Consider the following 25,513-nt stretch of genomic DNA (forward strand, 5'->3'; position numbering starts at 1 on the left):
GAGTGGTGAATCTATGGAATCCATTGCCACAGAAAGTTGTGGAGGCCAGGTCATTGAGTATATTTAAGACCAAGATAGATAGGTTCTTGATTGGTAAGGGGATCAAAGGTTACAGGGAGAAGGCAGGAGAATGGGGTTAAGAAACCTATCAGCCATGATTGAATGGCGGAGCAGACTCGATGGGCCGAATGGCCTAATTTCTGCTTCTATGTCTTATGGTCTTATGGTCTAACACACACAGTTGAGGGCCCTGTCAACCATGATAGCAGGAATCCTTGTTTGAGAAAAAGGAAGACATATCAAAAGTTCTCTCCTGAAAGTTTGCATCTTGAATGCAGATGCGGCAGAGACAAGGAAACTGGGAGAATGCAGCAGAGCACCTACAATAAACAAAGGGTGGGATTTTCTGGCCCCGCCCACTGCCAGGATTGCCTGGTCCTGCTGAAAGTCAATGGATCTTTGGCTGGGCCGTCGAATCTCCAGCGATGATGGAGCCGGAAAATCCCGGTGAAGGTGTAAGGAAATGTAGTCAAACCAGCTATGGGAGTCAGCAGACTTATAGTGAAATTTTGTTGATAGTCTATCCCCAGAAATGGAGACAGAGAAGTCAAGGAAGAAATGGGAAGAATTAGAGATGACCATATGAAGGCAAGAGAAGAGTGCAAAATGGAAGCATTGTTGATTTTCCAGTTCAGGATGAGAGCAGATAGCAAATTGTCATCAATGTACCAAAAAAAAGAGGTGAGGGAGGGGGCCTGAGTAGGACTAGAACATGAAATATTCCACATATCCCACAAAAAAGTTTAATTTTACTCCTGCTTTTGCTTTCAGATGCCAGCTATTCGGAATTCTGATATTCGCTCCTCCTCTAGACACATGGGTTGTTTCTTTACTTGTCCCATTACCACTCACTATGACCTTGCACCACCAGCTCCTCTGTCAGTTAGTTTCTCCTTTCTTCCCTCCATCAAAGACCTTCCATTTGTTCTTTTTACTCTCTCACTTTCACCTGCTCAAGACCTATTACATTTCTAACTTTTCCCAGTTCCAAACCAGAAAGATTCACACTGTTTCTCTCTCCACAGACACTGCCTGGCCTGCTGTGTATTTGCAGAATGTTCTGTTTTATAACCTATTTCTTCTGCTTTATGGGAATTCATAACAAAAAGCAGAACATTAAAATTAGAGCTTGGCCAATCCCGAGTGAAATTAGGGAATAATTGTTCTCACAAAGTGAACTGAAAATCTTGAATTCTCTCCCCAAAAAGGATGCAAACACCAAGTAAATTACATTTTGAAGACTTGGATTGATATTTTGATTAGTTACGGATAACAATGGATATGGAACAAAGTCAGAGCTGACGTCTAGATCAGTCATGATCTAATTGAATGGTGAAACAGAGACTGAACAATCTATTGTTGTTCCTAGTTCATAGGAAAGAAAGGGTGGCTTGAGGATTACTGTAGGCTTAAGCCATCATAGCAGTTGCCATGGAAACTGGTGATCCATAATGTGCTATTGGTTATCACGCACTAACTGGACCATCAGGAAATTAAATGCCTTTCTTCCAATGTTTCTATCCGATTTCTGTGTCCATGTTCTCTAGTGTTGGCCCTCCAGCAGTGCAGTGTTCCCTCAAGTCATGGAGCCATGGTGGAAGCCATCGAGGTGGGCCAGGGACAGGACTGTGTCCAGGTCCCCCACATATCTCCCTGATTACCTCCTCACTTGGGGGGATGACTGAATCTCCTCCCCAGTCCCCTACAAGGGAAAAAACAGTTCAGACCAACACTCTTATTTCCCAGTTTTTACTGGTGTTCCATTTTAAGGTATACAAAACCAGTTCCGACCAGCATTCTTATTTTTCAGTTTTTACTGATTTTTCATTCTGGGCCTCCTCCTGTCATCACCTTTGAGGGACACCAGCAGGGCAGGAAGTGCTCGGACCCCAGGCAGAAATTCTCTTCCAAGGTCCAGCAGTCCTCATTGTCAGAGTCCCTGGGCTTAGCCTCGTAGAACATCAGCAGCGTCCACCTCAAGGGCAGATGGGACATCATCAACAGGCCAGGCCAGGAGAGGCCAATGATCATTGTGGGAAGGCTAGAGCTGGAGGCAACTGGAGAATCCCTTTACAGCATTCCTTCTTTGCCAGCATAAGCAACAGCTCGCCTGTATCCTCTCCGCTGATGGAAAAGGCAGCTCCACTGAACAAGGCGAAGATTGTGGAAGGAGGGAAGAAACTCAAGTAGGTGGTGCTTTCGCTGCTGTGTTTCTAGGGACTGAGAGGTTCTGTGCATCCATTGTTCCCTCACATCTCCGGGGCGGTCTCCCTGGAAATATTCACCTTCCTACCCCCTCTCCCAGTCCTCTCACCAAGAAGAGGAATTTGTTTGTGTGTTGTCTGTGTACCTAGAGAGAAGATAACACTACACTGTGGTGACATGGGGTTTTACTTTGCTCATCATTTGTGATGTACTTTTGCTTTTTCATCGTTAGTTATTTGTTTGTGTGTGATTTTTAATGAATGGGCAGTGCACCCACCATGAATTTATGAATGAACTATAAAATTTGAATTGAATTGAATTATTTCCTAGATTAAAACAAGCTGCACTTTAATGACAAGCAATTTACTGCAAACAGTTTTAAATGTATAAATGTATGGGCTTTGAGTCCACACAACCCCAGACATCACACTTTTGTTACATATGCAAAGCCACAATAAATATAACATATAAAAAACCAGGAAGAATCTGACCACAGAGAAACCAGGCAGTTACATCTATCTGGCAATTCACACAGAAAAAAGTTATTCTCCAAGCGGCTCAGGAAATGGACATTATTGTATCAAAGATCAAGTTAACACAGTGCTTCCTTAGCAGCAGAATAATTCATTGTGTGTTGAATGGTCTAATATCTCTGTCCTTATAAATTGCTGATCATCTGACTCACTGTGAGCAATTCCATGGGGGATAGGCTAGTGAGAATAATTAAAAATTTAAAGTGTAAAATTAATGTTATCATTTTCAATTCTGGAATTAAATATGAACTGAAGTAGCTCAGTTACATGTGATGGCTATTACCTTCTCCTTGGCTGTATCAAGGTCTAACACATTTTGGGATTTGGTCCGACGGCTGCTGCATATATTCTGGTCTCCTGAGCTTCTTCACTCGAGAACCCAATCAGTGAAATAGTGAACATCATTAACTATTAACAGGAGGGGCATCCCAGCCACGTCCAGTCTTGCCCTCACCCAAAGTCCATAAGCTACAAGTGTTCTTTTTAACAGGAGTTGGAAATCAATAACAGGATCCTTGGTTGATATTTTTCTCCTCAGTCAAAGGGTCACGGGTTCCGCTCTAGAGCTCTCACTTCTGCCCGAGATGACCTGCAGGCTGATTTAAGTTTTATTTAACTCTAAAGCAACATATCAGCTCCCATTCTTTCTCACAAATCTCTCTTAATCTGTGTTTATTTTTCATCATACTTCATTTTCCAGAGGCACACTACAGGAGATTGAATTCCCTCCACCACTTTATGTCAATGGACAATATTTATCCAAATCCCATTCACTAACCTAATTGGACCCCAATTACTGCATGTAAACAAATGTAATAATGCTCAGTGACAGCTCTCTTGTCCCTGAGAATACAAGAACATAAGGAATGGAAGCAGATTAGGCCATTCAGCACTTCTAGTCTGCTCCACCATTCAATGAGATCATGGCTCATCTTCTATTTCATTTTCCTGCACTGTCCCTGTACCTCTTGATGCTTTTAATATCTAGAAATTTGTCAAACTCAGTCTTGAACATATTCAATGACCAAGCCTCCACAGGCCTTGGGAGCAGGGAATTCCAAAGATTCATCACCCTCTGAGTGAAGAAATTCCTCCTCATCTCAGTCCTAAATGCCCTTTCCTTATACTGAGGCTGTGCCCCCTGGTTCTAGTCCCCCAGCCAGGGGAAACATCCTTGCTGCATCGACCCTGTCGAGCCCTGTAAGAATTTTGAGTTCTCTGAGTCACAACATGGTTTGTTCAAGCCCCATTCTCGAGACGTGAGCACATAATCCAGGGCGACACTTCAGTGCAGTGCTGAGGGAATGTTCCACAAATGGAGATATTGTTTTTTTTGAAAGAGAGATTGTAATGAACTCTGCCCTTTGTAGAGGCTTGGTGACTGATGCCCAACTCAGAGAGTGGTAGCCACAGCACTGAGAGTTTGGCAGAGTGACTCTGCCAGTCCAAGGAGCAGGGGAAAGAAAAATCAGACAAAGCAAGTGCTGGGTGGAGGAGGAGGGTAGGATGCAAATAGGCCCACATGACCCCAGCTGATCCGAAAACCAACCCATGTGATCAGGTTCGCTGGAGGAAGAAAATGTTGTGGTTCTGTTGAAAAAAGGTGAACACAAAGGCTGGATCTGGATGCAAAGATAATGGGAAATAAGGTTCCTGTCACTGCTTCAATCATGTTAAAGGAACTGATTGACCAGAAGCCCATGGGATTCAGGGTAATGTGGCAAACTGGATAAAAGGTTGGGTTGTAACAGGAAACAAAGGGTAATGGTCGATGGATGCCCTTGCAAATGGAAAGTTGTCTCAAGTGGTGTTCCACAGGGCTCGGTATTGGGACCCTTGCTGTTTGTGTTATATATTAATGACTTGGACGTGAACATGGGGGGCACAATTGTGAAATTTGCAGATGACACGAAGATTGGCCAAGTAGTGGATAGTGTAGAGGATAGCCATAATCTCCAAAATGATATAGATGGGTTGGTGGAGTGGGCGGTAAAGTGGCAGATGGATTTTAACATAGAGAAATGTGAGGTCATCCATTTAGGGAGGTCAAACAGTTACAGGGATTATACAATAAATGGGAATATACTAAGAGGGGTAGATGAAGTGAGAGATCTTGGTGTACAAGTACACAGGTCCCTGAAGGCAGCAGTTCAAGGAGACAAGGTTGTAAAGAAGGCATATGGAATGCTCTCCTTCATTAGCAGAGGTATAGAATATAATAGTAAGGATATAATGTTGGAATTGTATAAAACACTAGTGAGGCCACAGCTGGAATATTGTGTGTAGTTCTGGTCACCACATTATAGGAAGGTTGTAATAGCTCTGGAGAGAGTGCAGAATGTTGCCAGGGTTAGAAAAGTGTAGCCACGAGGAGAGATTGGATAAGTTGGAGTTATTTTCCTTAGAACAAAGAAGACTGAGAGGTGAAAGAAAAAATAAAAGCAAAAAACTGCAGATGCTGGAAATCCAAAACAAAAACAAAAATACCTGGAAAAACTCAGCAGGTCTGACAGCATCTGCGAAGAGGAACACAGTTAACGTTTCGAGTCCGAATGACCCTTCAACAGAACTAAGTAAAAATAGAAGAGAGGTGAAATATAAGATGGTTTAAGGGGAGGGTGGGACAAATCCAAGCTGCCTAGGAATAATCCAATTCAAATCTATACTGTTCAAAGCTCTGAGTTAAAAAGACAATTTTTTCATGAACTTTTATTTGTTTGGGGTGGGTGAAAAGCCAAAAGAGTCATCACAGTGATATCACATGCAAGGCTCTACTTGTCCCACCCTCCCCTTAAACCAGCTTATATTTCACCTCTCTTCTATTTTTATTTAGTTCTGTTGAAGGGTCATTCGGACTCGAAACGTTAACTGTGTCCCTCTCCGCAAATGCTGCCAGACCTGCTGAGTTTTTCCAAGACTGGGAGGTGACTTGATTGAGGTGTACAAAATTATGAGGGGAATAGATAGAGTGGACAGGATAAAATTGTTTCCCTTGGTGGAGAATTCTAGAACCAGGGGTTATGGATTCAAGATAAGTGGCAGAAGGTGTAGGGGGGACATGAGGAAGAACATTTTTAGGCAGAGGGTAGTGGGTGTCTGGAATTCGCTGCCCAAGTTGGTGGTAGAGGCAGAAACTTTAAGCTCTTTTAATAAGTACCTGGATCTGCACCTAAGGTGCTGTAAGCTGCAGGGCTATGGGCCGGGTGCAGGAAGGTGGGATTAGAAAGGGCACCTGGGTGTCCTTCGGCTGGCATGGACAAGATGGGCCAAATAGCCTCCTTCTGTGCTGTAACTTTTCTATGGTTCTATGGTTCTAACTGGCCATAGAGTGCACAGGGTTGTTACTGAGCATTCATAAGAAGGTGATTCTGGTGGATCCATACATCAAGATTTTTGTGTGCAGAGCTGACGAGGTTCTGCACAACTGCACCATTTTGGTGAAGACAATGCATGTGGAACCTGGCGAGGTTTGGAGCTGCTGTCAAATGAGAATTGGTGGCTAAATCTCAAAGGAAAGGAGCTGGAATTCTACCTGCTAAAGTTTAGAGGTTAAAAGGACTTTGTGGCTGAAATTATTGTTATGTACGTGGACAGCACAGTAAATCCATGAAATCTATCTTTGCTGTATTTGCAATTTGCTTGTAAATCATGCTTAATTTATGCTGATTTTGATTCAATGGTTAAAGTAGAAGTGAAAAAAATGAAATGGTGTCCATTGGTTTTCTCATTGGGGTTCAGTAAATGTGTTTTTTGCTTGGTTTGTTGGTGTCCATGGCCAAGATTTTCCATTTGGCGGGCGGGCGGAGCAGGTGCTGACGTGGGCAGGCGTGGACCCGATCGCCTCCCCCAATTGGGGCCGTGCCACCATTTTGCGTGGGCGGGCCAATTAAGGCCCGCCCGACGCATTTTTGACTCCTGTGGAGAGCAGGAGTGTGAAGTTCGCAGCGGGCATGTACAGACAGCCGGGTCAAATGGCAACCCGGCAATCTGTTTAAAAGAAGGCCTGGCAGCCTCCTGCAGGCTGTTCACCATAGCCACCTGCAGGTCCTACCACAGCGGGTCTGCTCAGCAGGTCAATGTGGAGGGTAGAGCAGAGGAGCAGGGCAGGCTGCAGGGTCTGCCACAGGAGCAGGGCAAGCTGCAGGGTAGGCCAGCGGGGGGGCCAATGCGCCCCTCGTTTTTCTGATGATTGTCTTGCTGCTCTCCTTGAGGAGGTGACAGCACAGCAAGAGGTGCTGGTTCCCCAGGATGGGAGGAGGAGGCCTCCCCACATCACCAAACGTGCCTGGGAGGAGGTGGCAGAGGTGGTGCGGCACACCTGGATCCAGTGCCGTAAGCGCTTCAGCGATTTGTTGCGCTCACCACGTTGGTGTTGGGCATTTAACCTAACGGGTGGCCTTAGCTTTTGAGGGCCCCCACCTCCCCCCACCCCCACCCCCAGCGTGCCCCCCCCCCCCCCCCCACCTCCCCCACCAAGTCTTACTGTCGTGACTGCATTGAATCATGTTGGGCATTTGTCATATGCCGGGTGGGCAAGCGGACAGTCCCCATGCTTAGATCAGCCTCAGTGGTTCATGAGGAGATGAGTTCTCCCCTGCACCATGTGTTGCTCTTAGTCACACATGACTAGTCTGGGGGCAACCTGCAGGAAATGCAGCTAGGCACATACTCAGAACTCCAACACATGTCCTATTCATGGTGATGAGATTGTGGAAGGGGAGCCTCAAGGTATTGTGGCCAAGAGCCACCTGCTGCCCTCGGCAACTCACCTAGTTGTGCCTCCTTGCCATGGGAGCTAAGATTGTGTTTTCTGAAAGTGATGGACGCAGAATATGTCCAAGGAGGCCATTGGGAGAGGGGGGTGTTGGGAGCAGGCATACTATATTTTTGTGACCAGTCAGCAGTAGCGGGGAGAGGAGGCACTGGAGGTCTGAGATGGGCCACTCTGGTTGGGGTGCGGCGTGCACATGCAGAGTCCATGTGCGATTAGCCCCAATGAATGGTCTTCTCTGTTTTTCAGGAGAAAAATGTGCACAATGCTTCTGAGCGTTTGCGCACTGGAGGCGGCCAGGCTCATTTGGTGATTTTTGAGCTATTTCGAACAGGAGGCCCAGGTCCACAGGTGTCGGTGAGGCTTGGGTGGAGTGGCCAGGTATTTGAGGCCCACAGTCACATCCGCTCTGTCTTCCCACCATCCAAAGCACTGATGATTGTTGAAATCGTTATTAAAGCAACATTGCTCATTCACAGACTGATAGTCAGAGGTGTGGGTCATACACAAAGGTCCCTCGGCCCTTCGAAGATGCGAAAGTCAAGCACCTTCCAAAGTCGCTTTATCCCATTTCTGACCAGTATCCCCTTGGCCTTGTATGCCATGGCATTGTAACTGCACATCCAAATGCTTATTACATGCTAGGAGGGTTTCTGCATCCACCACCCTTTCAGCCCGTGTGTTCCACATTACTGTGTGAAAAAGTTCCTCATCATCTCACCTGTCAACCTCATGCCACTTACCATAAATCAATGCCACCAGGTTACTCATCCCTCCACCAAGGGGAAAAGCTCCTTTCTGTCTACCCTATCTATGCCCTTCATAATGTTATAAAGCTCAGTAATGTCATCCCTCAATCTCCTCTGCTCCAGGGGAAATATCCCCAGTCTATGCTATGTGTCCTCATAGCTCCAACTCTCCAGCCCAGCATGCATCCTGATCAGTGACTTCTGCACTCTCTCCACTCCAATCACATCCCTCCCGTGAAGCGCAGATCACAACTGCATGCAGAAGTATAGCTGTGGCCTAGGCAGCATTTTCTGCACATGCAACATGACCTCCCAGTTCTTACATTCTATTCCTCAGCTAATAAAGGCAAGTATGTCATTTACCTTCTTAAACTTTACCTTATTTGTCTGTCCTGCTACCTTAGTGGGCCTGTCGACATGCACAGCAAGGTCCCTCTTATCTTCCTTACTTTCCACGGTCCTACCGTGGAATTCCCGTCCCTTGTTTGTCTTGCCCAACTGCTTCACCTCACACTTATCCACATAACATTCCATTTGGCATTCCTTAGGCCATCTGACTAGCCTATCTGTATCCATCTGTAATGCTTGGGTCTCCTCCTGACTATTTGGCACCCCACCAATATTCGTCTCCTGAGGTTCTGGAAGTTTGAGTGCATAATGAGCCTGAGGGAAAGGGATGAAGTGTGTCACTGTATGGATGCTAACTGATCCACTGTCCTTGTTGTTATTTTCAGCTTCATCAGAGGCCGGCGACCAGGCTCCATTACAGATGCCCCCTCTCACACCTGAGGGTTGTGAACTGTCACCTGCGTCATACCATTTCTGAGAGGCAGGCACCAGCGCAGGTCCTAGCACATCGGTGGGGATTGCAATGTCAGCTAGTGTCCCGGGGCACAGTGGAGAGGGCACTTCACAATCGCTGGAGGAGATGGCAGAGACAGAGAGTGCCAAAGGCGCCAGGTGGACTGCAGGGGACCAGGCACATCCTGAGTCGGGAGTCGCGATGCGATGATGTGCCTCTGGAGTCGTCCACAACACAGCAGCTGCAGGAAATGCAGCCGGGTGTGCGGGAGCATCTGGGACTGTTGGATGAGACGATGCTCCGCTTGGTGTCCGTGGTGGAGGAGTCCACATGGAACATCACTGATGCAATGAGCCTCTTGGCAGAGCATCATGCTTCCTCCATGGAGAGAATGGCGACTCTCATGGCGAGGGGCTTCCAAGAGAACAAGCAGCCTCTCCTGGGTTACGCTTGCACCTGCAAGCCCTCACAGCGCCAGAGGCCACAGCTGGTTATTGCCAATGTGGAACATGGTGTGGTCTTCAACTTACCCAGCTCATTGCCCATCCATCGACGGTGAGCAGGAAGGTCCGGACGACCTCACCTCAGCGGAGCAGCTGCCTGTCGTATCTGCGGGCTCCTCTCACGGCGCTCTGGATGAGGGCAACAGCTGCTCCGCCCCTCTCTCAGTGACCACTTCATCGGGTAAGGCTGTGTCGACTGGGGAGATGCCAGCTGTGGACCTAGCAGATTCCTCCCAGGCGGGGCCAGCACAGGCTCCATGGGCCAGAGGATGTCCATCAAAGTCATCGAGGCCAACAGGACAGCTGAGTCAGCAGGCTGTCTCAGATGCCACTCCCAGCGATGGGTCTGCACCAAGATGTAGCACCCGGAAACTTAAGCATAAAGCACCTTAGGCACACCACGGGTTTCTCACTGGTGCTTTTGTGTTGGCCTTAGATTAAGGAATTACTATCTCTTGCTGTTGCAAAAATGTTTTGCTTTCATTTTGTTGGACTATATGATGGATAAAATTAAATCCAGATGCATTACCATGGCTGAGGGTGGCTCCTTTGTGCTGCATTTGTATGTTTTAGATGCATGTCATGAGTGTTTGAGTGGATCTTGAGGTTTATGCCAAAGCCCTTAGTTGCAGCTGATGAAGTGGCAGATGTAGCACTTAAGTGCCGACTATGGAAGTGCCAGGCAAGGCTGGTCCTGCCGATCCATTTGTGTGGAGCTAGCTGAAGGTTCATTGGATTAAAGTCTCCTGGGTGCCCCTGCCTCCTTGGTGCAGTCCCGGGTCAGCGTTTAGCCCCTCATCATTCCCCTGTGCTTCCTCATCCTCAGACTCAGTGCTGGGCTCATCGTGTGCAGCCGCAGCCACTGTGTCAATGTTTTCATCATCCTCAGCATCCCCCTTTTCCAATGCAAGATTGTGGAGAGCGCAGCATGCTACCACTATCACTGACACACGATCTGGGGGGTACTGGAGTGCGCCCCCTGAGCGGTCCAGGCATCGGAAGCGCATCTTGAGAAGACCGATGACTCTCTCCACCAAAGCCCTTGTGGAGGCGTGGCTCCTATTGTAGCGCTCCTCAGCTTCTGATATTGGATGGCGGAGAGGCGTCATGAGCCACCTTCTGAGGGGATAGCCCTTGTCACCCCACAGCCATCCATCCAGCCGAGCCAGAGCACTGAAGAGCCCCGTCACCTGGGAGTGTCTGAGGATGTAGGCGTCATAGGAGCTGCCTGGGTACCTTGCACAGACTTGTAGAATCTGCATCCTGTGATTATGCACTATCTGGACATTCATGGAGTGGAAGCCCTTCCCATTGTCAAAGGCACTGGACTCACTTGCTGGCGCCTTGATGGCCACATATGTGCAGTCTATTGCACCCTGGACGTGGGGGAAGCCAGCAATGGCCGTAAAGCCACTGGCTCACTGTGTCTGTCTTGCCGGGTCCCAGCGGAAGTGGGTGAAGGTCAATGCATGCCTGAACAGAGCGTCAGTGACCTGCCTAACACAAGTGTGGACAGCTGATTGGGAGACATTGCAAAGATCACCCACCGAGCCCTGGAAGGAGCCAGAGGCATAGAAGTTGAGGGCAACATCAGAGCCGCTGGCATGGGGTGTCCGCCCACACAGTTAGGAGAGATCTCAGGGCCAATCATCTGACAGATATAGTTGACTGTCTCCCTTGAGAGTCGGAACCTCCTTCGGCACTGCACCTCAGTCATATTGAGATAGTTGCTTCGCTGCCTGTATACCCTGGCAGCAGGATAGTGGTATCTTTTGCGGCCCCTTCTGCCTTGGACAACCTCTTGGCCATGCGTCCTTTGTGCCTGTGCCTGACCTCCCAAAGGTGGCTCCCCTGGAGGCTGATTGTGCACTCCTGGCCTCTTCCTTATCCTATCCCTCCCTTCCTCCTCAGAGGAGCAGCCTCCAGTGGAGATGTCAGAACCCATACCCAGGTGAGGGGAGGCCTCCGGAAAGCTGCAGGCCCAATAAAGATTACTGACTGCAGAGTGCTGAGCTGAAGGTTCAAAGTGCAGAGAAAACTGTTGGAATTTGTTCTGAACTGTTACAGATCACACAGGCAAGTTTAAAAAACTTTGTCTAATAAATACTTCACAGACCAGATTGACCACTCCACTGAGCCCTCTTATCCAGTGTGTGGATGAGGTTCATTAAAAATTCTCTTATCCGCCTGCCCGTTGCGCCTGTGCGCTGAGTCTTAGATCACGCGGGCACCTGAAAATCGGTGTCGATTGCCGATTTAAGGGCCTTAACTAGCCCTTCAATTAATGGCGGGCGCGCGTCGAACTTCACCACGCGCCGGGCCCAGCGAAATATCATAATGGTGCGCAGTGATGTCAGGACTCTCGCCCAATGTCACCGTGCATCATTTATGCGCTGACGTGCAGGGTCCACCCTCCGCACGTTACCCAGAAATTTCTGCCCCATGCGGATCATGGGAGCTCATTTAGGATCAATCTGAATTAGGCTGTGAAATGGATTCACTGGAACTTTCCAGAATTTCAACAAACAAGATTTCACAATTACTTTCACTGTATTCATTGAGGAATCAACATGAGTAGTTTTGACGCTCAGGCCTTTGTGGAGAGAAAGGAATTTTTCCCTTAGTGCCTTGGAACAGGTGAGAAAAGATCATTTGAAGGTTGCAGCAGAGAGAAATGGATGTCAGCTTAAAACCAGGAGCCAAGAAAGAAGAGATCATGGACGAATTAGCTTAGCATTTGACGCTCAAGGCAAAAAAGCATGTTTCTGCGAGCACTCAAGCTGAACTAGCTAGAATTCAAATAGAAAGAGAAATGTCTGAGCTTAAAAGAGAAAAAAGCAAAGTTAGAATTTGAAAGAGAACCAAAAGAAAAACGTGGGGCAGAATTTTTTCCCCGTCGGGTGGGCCGGTTGGGAGCAGGCGCAGGCAGGCTTGAAGCCAATCGCCGCCCGCGACTGGCTTCATGCCGCCATTTTACGTGACGTATGATGCATGGCTGGTGGCGCTGAGTGCTACTTGTGCAGGTGGGGGGAGGAGGGACAGTCAGAGCCTGCGCTCATGCGCACACAAAAGAACGCAATCTGTGTCTCAGGAAGATTAAGTTCAGATTGAAGGTTTCAAATAAAGAAAGATAAAAATTATTTAGACGTGTCCCCTCATGTGACAGTGTCACATGAGCTGGGACATGGTGATGAATTTTGGGGAAATAATTATTTATTTAATAAATCCTTCAGGAAGCCTCATCCTGCCCATGGATGAGGTTTCCTAAAAAGCGCAAAGGCCATTTGGGCTCTTCACCTGTGCACCAACATTAATGTTGGGCAGCGTTGATAATTACTGTAATTGGTTTCTTAAAGGCCTTAACAGGCCTTTGATTGTTCGGCGGGCGTGCAGCTACCTTCGGCGCAAGCCTGCCGAACAAAAGATCTGAATGACGCACGGTGACATCAGGGCATAGGCCCAACGTCACTGCGCGTCATTTTACGCGTCGGCGTGCCGGGCCCTCCCCCACACGCCAACGTGAAAATTCTGGCCATGAATTCAAAAGAGAAAGAGAAGAGAAAGGTTAGAAAGAGAAAAATTAGAATTGGTAAGAGAAAAATTAAAAGTACATGCATTGGTGAGGAAAGGTGAGGATTATTGAGAGCAAACTCCTCATAGGTTTCATTCGGCCAAGACTATTTTTTTTTATACCTAAACTTAATGAGGAAAGAGTAGACATGTACTCTGTGGCCTAAACAATCTTAGGCTATGCTTCAAAAGTGCTTTCTTAAGGAAAAAGTTGGATGTGTCCTCATCCCTTTCAGAAGAGCATTCATGTGACTATGACAGCATAAAGCCTGCTGTTCTCAATCCCTACAAGTTGGTACCAGAGGCCGACAAAGAGAGATACAGGAATTTGGGAAAGGAAACAGGGCCAAACCCATGTGGAATTTACTAGAGTGAAAGAAATTGTCTGGCAGAAGATAATGAGCTGACTCACCAGCATTTTCATAACAGGCCGCAATTTGGAGACTTCCAGATATATTGGAGAGTTGGGGGTTTGATGAAAAGAATGAAAAGAAACCTGCCTCTATTATCTCTGTCTCTCTCTCTCTCTCCACAGATGCTGTCAGACCTGCTGAGTTTTTCCAGCAATTTTTGTTTTCATTATAGAATTTTTCTGTTTGAGGGTAAATGTCCCCAGGAGAGGCAGATAAGTCAATTGTTATCCCTAGATGCAGGAACAATACAGTCACTGATTTTGGCAGGTGATACGAATTTCTCTCCAGGTAGATTGCTGAATGCAGAAATATTCGTTTGAAGCATTGATGGAAATTATTTGCCCTTTCCCTCGTATAGGGTTAATTTCAAATGTGACTCAGTCAGCGGTCCTGTCAATGTTGGTGCCATTCCGAGTTTTCCTATTGAAGATGTGAACTTTTTGCGAGGGGATGACTTGGAAGGGGTGAGGAATTGGCATCTCCAATGGTCCCAGGAAAGCTAAGAACTGGGACTACAGAAGGAAAAGCTGACTGACTGCTTTATAAATCTGTGAAGATTGATGTTCTTCCAAAAGATGTGCTCAAAGAATTAGAAGCAATGCCCACATCCCATGAACGAATATAAAAAAAACCACCTGCCACCAAATTCCTAAGCTAGCACTTGTTACTCATTGAACTTAAGCCTTTTCATCTCCACTCTGTGCTCCCACTCTCTTGTGCAAGCAGCTCCTCCTCTTTGCTGCTCCAGAAATTTAATTGAGTTTATTTCAATGCTCAACTAAGAAGGCTTGATAATCGGGCTTGATTGTTTAAAAATTATATCAGAGCATATGGAGGAAAAGATAATGACGGCTAGAGAGGCCTTAAAAAAAATGAACTAGAACTGCAGAAAAAAAAAATAAAGACAGTGGGACCAAATTTGTTGAAATGGCATTAATGGAAGCGTATGAATACAGAGCCAATTTACAGATTGAGGAGAAGAAATTGGAGAGATAGCATGAACAAGATGTGGCAAAGCAGATAACAAGAAGACTCAGTCAACGAGGAAGAATGGAATAAACAGGCCTTGAGAGAAGTTGAGAAAGTTGGATCCAATATTAAAACTGCAAAGCTACAGGGAAATATATTGGTCCTTGAATAGAACTTCAGGAAAAAGCTCTTAAAGCCGAATTACAAAAGTTCAAGCTCAGTGGATTAAAGAAAAACAAAAGGAGATCAACAGAGTTAATGAACAAAATAAAAAGGATTATCGAGCCTTCTTAGCTGAGCATCAGAATAAACTCAACTAAATTCCTAAAGCAGCAAAAGAAGACTTTATTTCACAACAAATGAGCTGCTTGCAAAAGAGAGTGGGAGCACAGAGTGGAGACTAACAGGTCTAAGTTCAATAAGGAACATGAAGAAATTAGGAATTTGATGCAGGTGTGTTTTTTACATTTGATCACAGGATCTCAGCATCGCTGGTTAGGTTAGCATTTTTTGTCCATCCCTAGTTGCCCTTGAGAAGGTGGTGTGCCTCTATAGTCCTTGTGGTGTAGGTACACCCACAGTGCTATTAGGGAAGAAGTTCCAGGATTTTGACCCAGTGACAGTGAAGGAACAGCAATATATTTCCAAGTCAGGATTGTGAATGATTTGGAGGGATATTTCCAGGTGGTGGTGTTCCCACCTATCTGCTACCCTTGTCCTTCTAGATGGTGTTGGATGCTAGTTTGGAAGCTGCGGTTGAAAGAGCCTTGGTGAGTTTCTGTAGTGCATCTTGTAGGTGGTACACACTGCTGCTACTGTGCGTCGTTGGTGGATGGAGTGAGTGTTTAAGGTAAGTGGATGGGGTGCCAATCAAGCAGGCTGCTTTGTCTTGGATGGTGTCAAGTTTCTTGTGTGTTTTTGGAGCTGCCCTCATCCAGCCAAGTGGGGAGTATTCCATCACATCCCTGACTTGTGTCTTGTAGATGGTGGACAGGCTTTGGGGAGTCAGGACATGAGGTATTCAATGCAGAATTCCCAGCCTCTGACCTGCTCTTGTAGCTATAGTATTTATACAGCTAGTGAAGCTTATTCAGTTTCTGGTCAATGGTAAGCCCCCAGGATGCTGATAGTGGGGGAATTCAGCAATGGTAATGTCAAGGAGGGATGGTTAGATTCTCTCTTGTTGGAGATGGTCATTGCCTGGCATTTGTGTGTGCAAATGTTAACATTTGTCAGCCCAAGCCTGAATGTTGCCCGGGTCTTGCTGCATATGGATTATGGACAGGGACTGCTTCAGTATCTAAGAAGCTGTGAATAGTGCTGACCACTGTGCAATCATCAGTGAACATCCCTACCTCTGACATTATGATGGAAGCAAGGTCATTGTTGAAGCAGCTGAAGATAGTTGAGCCTAGAATACTACCCTAAGAAGGTCCTGTAGTGATGTTCTGGAACTGAGATGATTTACCTCCAACAGCCACAACTATCTCCCTTTGTGCCAAATCTGACTCCAGCCAATGGAGAGTTTTCCTCCTGATTCCCATTGACTCCAATTTTGCTTGGGCTCCTTGATGTGACACTCGGTCAAATGCTGCTTTGCTGTCCAGGGCAGTCACTCCCACCTCACCTCTCCAGCTCAGCTCTTTTGTCCATATTTGCACCAAATTTGTAATGAGGTCAGGAGCTGAGTGAGCCTGGCCGAAGCCAAACTGAGCATTAGTGAGCAGATTATTGCTGAGTAAGTGCTGCTTGATGGAGTGTCAATGACACCTTCCATCGCTTTGCTGATGAGCAATAGTGGATTGATGGGAAGGTTATTGGCTGGGTTGAATTTGTCCTGCTTTTTGTGGACAGAACATACCTGGGCAATTTTCCACATTGCTGAGTTGAAAATAGTTTGGAGCTGTATTTGAACAGCTTGGCTAGGGGCATGGCAATTTCTGGAGCACAAATCTTCAGTACAATTGCCGAAATGTTGTCAGGGCCCATAGCACATATTGAGTGACTCCAGCCATTTCTTTACATCATGTGCAGTGAATTGAATTGGCTGAAAACTAGCATCTGTGATGCTGGGGACATCAGGAAGAGGCCGAGATGGGTCATCTTCTCTGCACTTCTGGCTGAAAATGGTTGCAAATACTTCATCCTTGTCTTTTGCGCAGATGTTATTGGGCTCCTCCATTATTGAGGATGGGGATATTTGTGGGTCGTCCACCTGCTGTTAGTTGTTTAATTTTCCAACTTTATTCATGACCGGCAGGACTGCAGAGCTTAGATCTGATCCATTGGTTGTGGGATCACTTAGCTCTGTCTCTCACACACTGCTTTCTCTGTTCAGCATAAAGTAGTCCCGTGTATTGGCTTCACCAGGTTGACAGCTCATTTTTATGTATGCCTGGTGCTGCTCTTGGCATGCCCTCCTGCACTCTTCATTGAACCAGGGTTGATCCCCAAGCCTGGTGGTAATGGTAGAGTCAGGCATGTGCCGGGCCATGAGGTTACAGATTGTGTCTGAGTAGAATTCTGCTGCTGCTGATGCCCACAGCGCCTCATGGATGCCCAGCTTTGAGTTGCTAGATCTGTTTGAAATCTAACCAGTTTAGCATAGTTGTATTGTCACACAACACAAGGGTGTGACTTTGTCTCCACAAGGACTCTGGTTGTCCCTCCTACCAATACTGCCTTGGACAGAGGCTTCTACGACAGCTAGATTGTTGGGGACAAGGTCAAGTAGGCTTTTCCCTCTTATTGGTTCCTTTACCACCTGTTGCAGGCCCAGTCCAGCAGCTTTATATTTTATTACTCAGCCAGTTCGGCCAGTACCGGTGCTACTGATGATGAACATTCAAGTCCCTCACCCAGAGTACACTCTGTGCCCTTGCTGCCTTCAGTGCTTCTTCCAATTAGTGTTCAACATGGAGGAGGACTGGGTGGGAGGAGGGATGCCGGAGGTAGTAATCAACAGGAGGTTTCTATGCCCATGTTTGACTTGATGCCGTGAGGCTGTATGGGGTCCAGAGAAAACGTTGAGGGCTCCCAAACTAATTCCCTTCCAATTGTATACAATCATGCTGCCACCTCTGCTGGGTCTGTCCTGCTGGTGGGACAGGACGTACCCAATGACGGAGATATTGGCATCTGGGACATTGTAAAGTAATATCATACAGTAGGCGGAATCATCCATATTTTCACAAAGTGCAGTAGCGGGCGCGAAAAAGGGCGTTTTACCCATTGGCCGTAATGACGGCTTTTTGTGCCACATCATCCCAATCCTGCCTCATTAATCCTGGGAAACACGCCTGTTTCATTGGTGGCAGCTTCCAATTCACCTGCCAGGCCATCACCTCGCCGCTTCCTCACACTGGTCACCACATTTAAAGTGCATCCACGTGCACACCTCTCAGTGCTCTCAGGCCAGGTCTGCTGAACAGAAGACATGGCCCCAAAAGACAAGAAGACTGCAGCTTCCTGATTCAGTGACGCATCCCTGGGACAACTTCAGGAAACTGTTGGAGCCTGCTGTTATGTCATTTATCCCTGTTCTGGCCATGGGAGGCCCATCAGCGTCACCACTCCTGTATGGGAGGCTGTGGCAGAGGTGGTCAGTGCCAACACTGCACAGAAGAGGTTCGCTATCCAGTGCAGATAGAGGATGAATGACCTCGTTGGTGCTGCCAGGATAAGGCAACCATCTCATCACTCTAAACGCACACCCTCACAAGGCCACCACACATTCACTGGCATCTCACTCACTGCCAGATCAAGGGACATCACCACTGACTCTCTCACACACCCTCAGATCTCCACGTGGCCTCGTCTCCTCTGGAGACTGCCTCCTCAGCCCTCACTCTGTTGAGGCCACTTACACAGATCGACAGCAGTCCCCACACACAACCTAGAATACCAACCCCGCCCCCCCCACCCGCCCTTCCCCAGTACAGCCCTCACCCTGCAGCCTCTTCCCTTACCTGAGGCTGTTTCTCTCCCTTCCCCAAACAAGCCCTAGCCCTGCAGCCATTGAAAAACCGCTCCCACCTTATAGCTGATCTGGTAGGTAGAGACCTGCCCCTGAGGCCCCCTAAAAGCGATGGGGTGCTGCCTGTGAAGCCTGGCACTGATGACTGCGAGTGCTGCGCGAAGCAAGGTATGCAAACAAACCTTGAAGTCCTGAGTGAAGTGCAGCCCACCTGGTGCACGTTGCTTATGTACAGTTGTGAAACACGTTGGTGTTCAATCACGCTGATATGTCCGGATGATCCATTGTGGGGGGTATGATTCCAGTGATCTGGGCTTATAATGATATGCTCATGTGCACAATGAAGTTCCCGACATGCAGCTGCTGGAAGCGTGGCCCGCCATTGACAGACAGAGTGCACAACTGCAAACTGGTTTCACAACGTCGTGAAACCGATTTTGGCCTTCCCGCCATATTGTCCGCTAATGCCGGCCATGATGCCCAATGCCACTGGGAATTGAAAATTCCGCCAAGTGTGTACGTATGTGTCAGAATGTTGCTTGAATAGACCCTGCGATGGCTCTCCCAATATTGGCACAACCCTCCAGGTGTTAGTTAGGAGGACTTTGCAGGGCTCTGTTTGCCATTGTCCTTAGGCTTTGTCGCAGTTTGATACAATTAAGTGGCTTGCTAGGCCATTTCAGAGAGCAGTTAAGAATCAACCATATTGCTGTGGGTACGGAGTTACATGTGGGCCAGACAAGGTAAGGACAGCAGATCATCTTCCCTAAAGGATATTAATGAACCACATGGGTTTTGATGTCGATCAACTATGATTTCATGGTCACAATGAGTAAGACTAGCTTTTAATTCCATAGTTATTAATTGAATTTACATTCCCCCAGCTGCTGTGGTGAATTTGAACACTTATCCCCAAAGCATTGGACTGGGACTATGAATCACTAGTCCAGTGACATTATCACTTCACCCCAGCTTCTTCACCAATATCTCTGGTGAGTTTTCCTCAAGCTATAATTTAGATTAATAGTCTGACTCTGACCTAGAACTTAAACAAGTTGCAACAATAGGGTGGGTCACCCCAGCCCTATAAAGAAGCGAAGAGGTTTTGTGACAACAAAGGGTGTGAGCACAGAGTAGAGACAATGAGGCCTGAGTATGACACAGAATGAGAGCTAACTTGGAAATTTGGTGCAGACAGGTTGGGAGTTTATTGCTTTTTATACCATTTTGTTCAGCCTCCAATAGCTGTTGAGTGTTAACAGGCATTAATTAGGTGAGCAGTTGAATGATTGGTTGATGAGTTTTAAGATTTCGTCCTTCTGAATAGGTAGGTAGTAGTTTAAACCAGCACTGTGGAGATATAAATATTGCATTAAATTTATAGCTTAATTGGCTAAACTATTTAATATAACTATAGATAAAGCTGAGGGATATTTCTGAACTTGGAACCTAATTAGTTAAATACAGCACAATAAAATGGCAGGGCTGGAGATGTGTTGCTTTTGTAGCATGTGGGTGCTGGTGCACAACAGTTGATCCACATCAATTGCATCTGCAGGAATGTGTCTACAGCTCTAGGAACTTTGGCTCAGACTTGAGCTGGAGTCTGAGCTTTGGACACTGATGCATCAGAGTGTGAAAGTTATATGTACACTTTGTTCCAGGAGACAGGCATGACCCTTAGAAAAGAAACTTGCGATTTGGTCCATGGTCAGGGACAGTTTGGTGTGACTGCAAGTGAGGCAGGTATTGGGACCCAGAAGGTAGCAAAAGAGGAGCCTCAGTCACTGTAATTGTCCAGCAGGTTCGAGGTTCTTACAGCTTGTGTGTATGAGAGCAGGGACTGCAGAGTGGAAGAACAAACTGACCACAGCACCATGGTGCAGGGAGCCATGCAAGTAGGGGGGAGTACAAAGTAATGTAGTTGTAGTAGGGGACAGTACAGTTACAGGGATGAATACTGTTCTCTGCAGCTGAGAGTGTGGGTCCTGAAGACTGAATTGCCTGACCAGTGCCAGTGTTAAGGACATCTCCTCAGGGCTGGAGGAACCTGGATTGGGAGGAGAAGGATTCAGTTGTCATGATGCACATGGGTACCAGTGATATGGTCGGACTAAGGAAGAGGTTCTGCTTAGGAAATCTGAGCAGCAATGGGGTTAAATTAAAAAGCAGAACCACAAAAATAATAATCACTGTATTACTACCTGAGCCACAGGCAAATTGGCAAAGGGTAAAGAAGGTAAGAGACAAGGACAAGGCAATAGTGAAAAATGGGTAATGGTAACCAGGAAGAGCAGGGAGAGTGTGGAGACTTCATTTAAAAATGAGGGGGAGAGTGTGGAAAGAGATATAAATAGGTTAAGTGAGTGGGCAACAAAATGGCAGAGGAAGTGTAATGTGAGGAAGTGCAAAATCATTCAATTTGGTTGTAACAATAGAACAACAGAATTTTTTTAAAGGTGTGAAACTTGTAAATGTTGATGTTTGGATAAACTTGGGTGCATTCATATAAGGAACACAGGAAGTTAGCATGCAAGTATAGCAAGCAATTAGGAAGGCAAAGAGCATGTTGGCCTTTACTGCAAGTAGATTTGAGTACAGGAATAAAGAAGTCTTGCTACATTTATACAGGGCTTTGGTGATACCACAGCTGCAATACCATGTGCAGCTTTGGTCTCTATTTTAGGATGGAAACACATGCAATGGAAGAGGTACTGCAAAGGTTCACTAGATTGGTCTTTGGAATGAGGGGATGAGTAAATTGGGCCTATATTCTCTAGAGTTTAGAAAATGAGAGGTGATCTCCGTGAAACATACGGGGTTTAACATGGCCACACACTAAGAGGTAGTTTTCCCTGGTTGGAGAATCTAGAATTCATGGGGTGGAAATTTAAGGGAAAGGGGGTGATCATTTAGGACTGAGATGAGGAGAAAGTCCTTTACCTAAAGGCTTGTGAATCTTTGAAATTCTCTGCCCCAGAGGGTCATAGATGCTCCGTCAATATATTTAAGGCTGGGATTGATTTTTTTTGGTATCTTAGGAGCAGCAGAGAAAGTGAGTTGCAGTCCAAATTCAGTCTTGTCATATTGAATGGCGGAGCAAGTTCGACTGACCATATGGTCCACTCCTCCTCCTATCTCCTGTGTTCTGTGTTTTTGAAAAGGAGGCAGAATTAAAACAGTGTCTGCTAGAGAAGCAAAATGAATGGTCAGCTCATGAAAAAGGAATTACAGTTGATAATGTTCCTGAATTTGAGCGAGATTGGCCAGTTCCAGGGTGCAAGTCTGGATAAAGATTTGGACATTTAATAAAAGCATGCAAATGTGGAAGGAAATAGGAATTGGGGGCTAGAGCTTGAACATAAGTTCAGAGTCTGTTCTTGAAAATTACAGCACTGAGGCCAGCAACAAAGAACGTCCTTATGATGGCCTGGTGTCCAGCTTTAAAGACCAATGGAGATTGCTGAATCCAGAGTGGGAATTTCTCCATGCGCTCCAGTTCATTGCAACCAGAACTCAGAACCCATATGATCTGCCAGAATCATGTTCTTGACAATATTAACCAGACCAAATAAATTGCAAGACATGTGTACCCCACACAAATGCTGTGCCTGTGTCCAGATCGTTCTATGTAGAAGTTTTTGAGAGTAGCCACAAAGTGGACAAGCAGGGCTAAGTGATGATATCCAGCTGAAATTGTCTGAGAATGCATTAAAATAATCTGAAAAGCAACATGAGGGAACATAAAACTGAAACGGAAGTGGTTTAGGAAATTTGAATTGCCTGAACATCAGCTCAAACAAGAATGGGACCATTTTCAGCTTAAGCTGAGTAACATTACACATCAAAAAGAAACCAAATACAGCCTGATTTCTGAAAAGGAAAGACATGATAAGACATGAAGACATGACGACCACCAATATGAGGAATAGTGCAGGCAACAAGCACGGAAATGTTAACAGGAAAATCAGGAGTTCAGGAAAAAGCTGGAGAAAGTATATACGCAGCCTGACCACAAAACTGAAGTACACCATCTCAAAGAACAAGAAAGAATCATAAAGACTCTGCAATTGAAAAGGAGGATCTTGTAAGAAGGCCAAAAAAGAAAGTGCATCAACCAGCAGCAAAAGTGGAACTCGGAGAATGCAAGCAATTGGTCTCTGAATCCTAACTGTCACATTTGTTTGTCTTTGTTATTGGTTCAAATCTTATAATTTTTTAAATACAATATGTATAATTGTGGAATATGATAAAAATATTATCTGCATGGTTAGCAATAAGCTATATGTTAAGATGTTTATGAAGTCAAGAACTTGCTATACTTTGAAAGCGTTATAAAGAAATTTTTTACTATGGTAGAACTTTTATTTCTCCAAACAGGATGCGTAATGCACTCTGCCGTTTAAAAAGCCTGGTGGGGCTCAGCTACCAGCATGAAACAGGAGAGTGGCAAATCGTAAATTATAATCAATATTAGTGTTAATGACTGAATAGGAGAAAAAGACTTGTCCCGGGTATTGGATCTGATATCTAATTAAATTTAGAATGAGGAAAGAAAACATTTCATTCACTGGCGGGGATATTCCAGCCCTACCGCAGCAAGGAAGTTGCTGTGTGCCATTCAAATCTTCAGTAACTTTGGCGGGACCACAAGATCCCACTGGCAGGAGGGGCCAAATAATCTCACCCAGTCTCTTCGCTTTCTGTATCTGGTTTTATAAATTATACAACAGACCAGAGTGCAAACACTACTTCACAAAGTCCACTATGTGGTAAGGAAAATTTCAGCAATATTTTAATACACTTTTACTCATTTAAGTTGTAGCTGGACTGTGTTGCTAAATAAACACTAACCTTGTAACATTGGCACGGCTTTCCACACTGCAACAGGTCCAAGGCTGGCAAACTGACCAAAGGAACATTCCAAGAAAAACATCGGAATTCCAGCGAGTGCCAGCATGAATGTGTAGGGAATAAGAAATGCACCTGGAAAATATAGTGCAGGAGTTCAACGGAGGGTAAAATTACAAGTTCAAGCTGAACTTCCTTGTTTCTATCAAAGGGTTCGGGTTAAAGTACCCCTGAAACCTCCATGAAAGCATTTCTTTCCTTCCTCCCTCCCTCCCTCCCTATCTATAGATCTATTATGTGTGCATCAATATCTTTCCTTCCAATTATCCCTATATAGAAAATTAATTTATCTTCATTCTTTCCTATTGCATTGGTCATGTCATGATTCCAATAAGATTTTATGATTTAATTGTACTTTAATATTTTGGAGATGTTAGGTGCCGTTTTTGATGTTCAGTAAGTTAATGAAATAGCAGAGAAATTCCCATTTTGTAAAATTCACTCTCCAACTGAAACAAAATATTTTCTGTCTCTTTTGCAATCATTTTGTGACATTTTTACAGTTCTTGGTTTCCATCGATCCAGTTTTGTGGGGTTATGAAGAGCACCTGATATAAGCAGATTTCAACCCAATTTACAAAGCTGATCCCAGAGCCTGACCAAAAACTGAGGATTTCAGATATTGTGCAGTAAACATACCTGATGTGGACGATTCATGAATTTTAAACAATAACACTTTAAAGTAAATTCAAAATGAATAAATCAACCATTCATTTTTGCTTTAACTTACCATCTATTTGATGTATCTCACTCTTACTTACTTACTTACTTACTAAACCGTCATGTTGACACATCACCCATTTCCCAAAACAAAATTGTATAAATAGTTTAAAGTTGTGAGATTGAATTCATCATTCAAATTCAGATTTGTCTATAGTACCTCCTCCATTTCTGTAAGCCAGGTAAGGGAATCTCCAGACATTGCCGAAACCCACTGCATAACCGATCATTGACAGCAAGTAGTCAGTCTTCGAGGACCAGTTGCCTCGCTCCACATTCTCATCAGTTTCACCCACATGTTCATTGGTGACAGCCTGGGGGAGAGAGAGGAAATGGCCAATTCCGAAGTCAGACTTTCTTAGACTAGAACTCAAACAAAAAGTACAGTTTTCACCCACTACAGAAACACTGTTATTCTCCATTTAGCAGCGATCAGTTGGTAACTTGGCAATACCCTGGACTGCACAGAGAGACTGCAATTCACAACAACCAAAACCTGCAAATCATCAGCACCTCTCAGAGTTTTACATGAGTTTACTGTCAGGCTTTGATAAAATACTCACCGTGTACTCTGGAGGGTGTGTTTGATGGTCATTCTGTGAAAACTCAGATAAAGCCAATTCTCTCTGGTTCATTTTTGGACAATGAAGGGTGCTTTCACATGCTCGGGGGGCGCTGTATGTAAATCTTAAGGAGGACACTTTTGTCCACAAGTCCTCGACTTTCCTGTGGCTCCAGGACTCTGGTTAAGGATGATTCAGCTTCTCACCAGGGAATGACCCTTCCACAGACCTGTTTAAAAGGGGTGTAACTCTGTTTTCTCAAGGTCTGGTATTATTTAAGGTTCTTCAGTATTTCTGCTGTTAATTATTCAATTCCCACATTCCTATTGCATAATTTTCAGAATATTCAGGATCAAAGTGCACTTATTCTGCATCTACAGGTTTGGGCACAGCGGTAGTTCTCAATGGGGCAGCACCAAGTGAACCTGAACCAGTAAGTAGTTCAGATAAAGAAGAAATCTGAATGTGTTTACTTAAAATGAAGCAGCCTGTCATGCCAGAATGCCAGAAACGTAAAAGGCAAGCCGATGCCGCCCTTGCTCATTTTACAATTTGAAATTTGAAGCATTTAGTTTTGCTGAAGTTTTTTTTTATTCATTTGCAGAATGTGGGCATCCCTGGCTAGGCTACCATTTATTGCCGATCCCTAGTTGCCCTTGAGAAGGTGATGGTGAGCTGCCTTCTTGAACTGCTGCAGTCCATGTAGTGTAGGTACATCCACAGTGCTGTTAGGAAGGGAGTTTCAGGATTTTGACCCAGCAACAGTGA

The 25,513-nt window shown here is 45.6% G+C and overlaps 1 protein-coding gene across 1 annotated transcript in view; it reads right to left on the bottom strand.

The window, feature by feature from the left end:
* LOC121282119 (sodium- and chloride-dependent neutral and basic amino acid transporter B(0+)-like) overlaps positions 1 to 24,427 on the bottom strand; it is a 125,102-nt gene extending 100,675 nt beyond the window's left edge. The window contains exons 1-2 of the mRNA XM_041195605.1: positions 24,343 to 24,427; positions 23,406 to 23,537 (exon numbers count right to left, since the gene is read on the bottom strand). Coding sequence (XP_041051539.1) covers positions 23,406 to 23,537; positions 24,343 to 24,412 — 202 coding nt within the window. The 5' untranslated portion in view covers positions 24,413 to 24,427. The remainder of the gene's footprint in view (positions 1 to 23,405; positions 23,538 to 24,342) is intronic.
* Between the last annotated feature and the right edge of the window lie 1,086 nt (positions 24,428 to 25,513).

Source organism: Carcharodon carcharias, chromosome 9, assembly GCF_017639515.1.
Source record: "Carcharodon carcharias isolate sCarCar2 chromosome 9, sCarCar2.pri, whole genome shotgun sequence".
Classification (NCBI taxonomy): Eukaryota; Metazoa; Chordata; class Chondrichthyes; order Lamniformes; family Lamnidae; genus Carcharodon; species Carcharodon carcharias.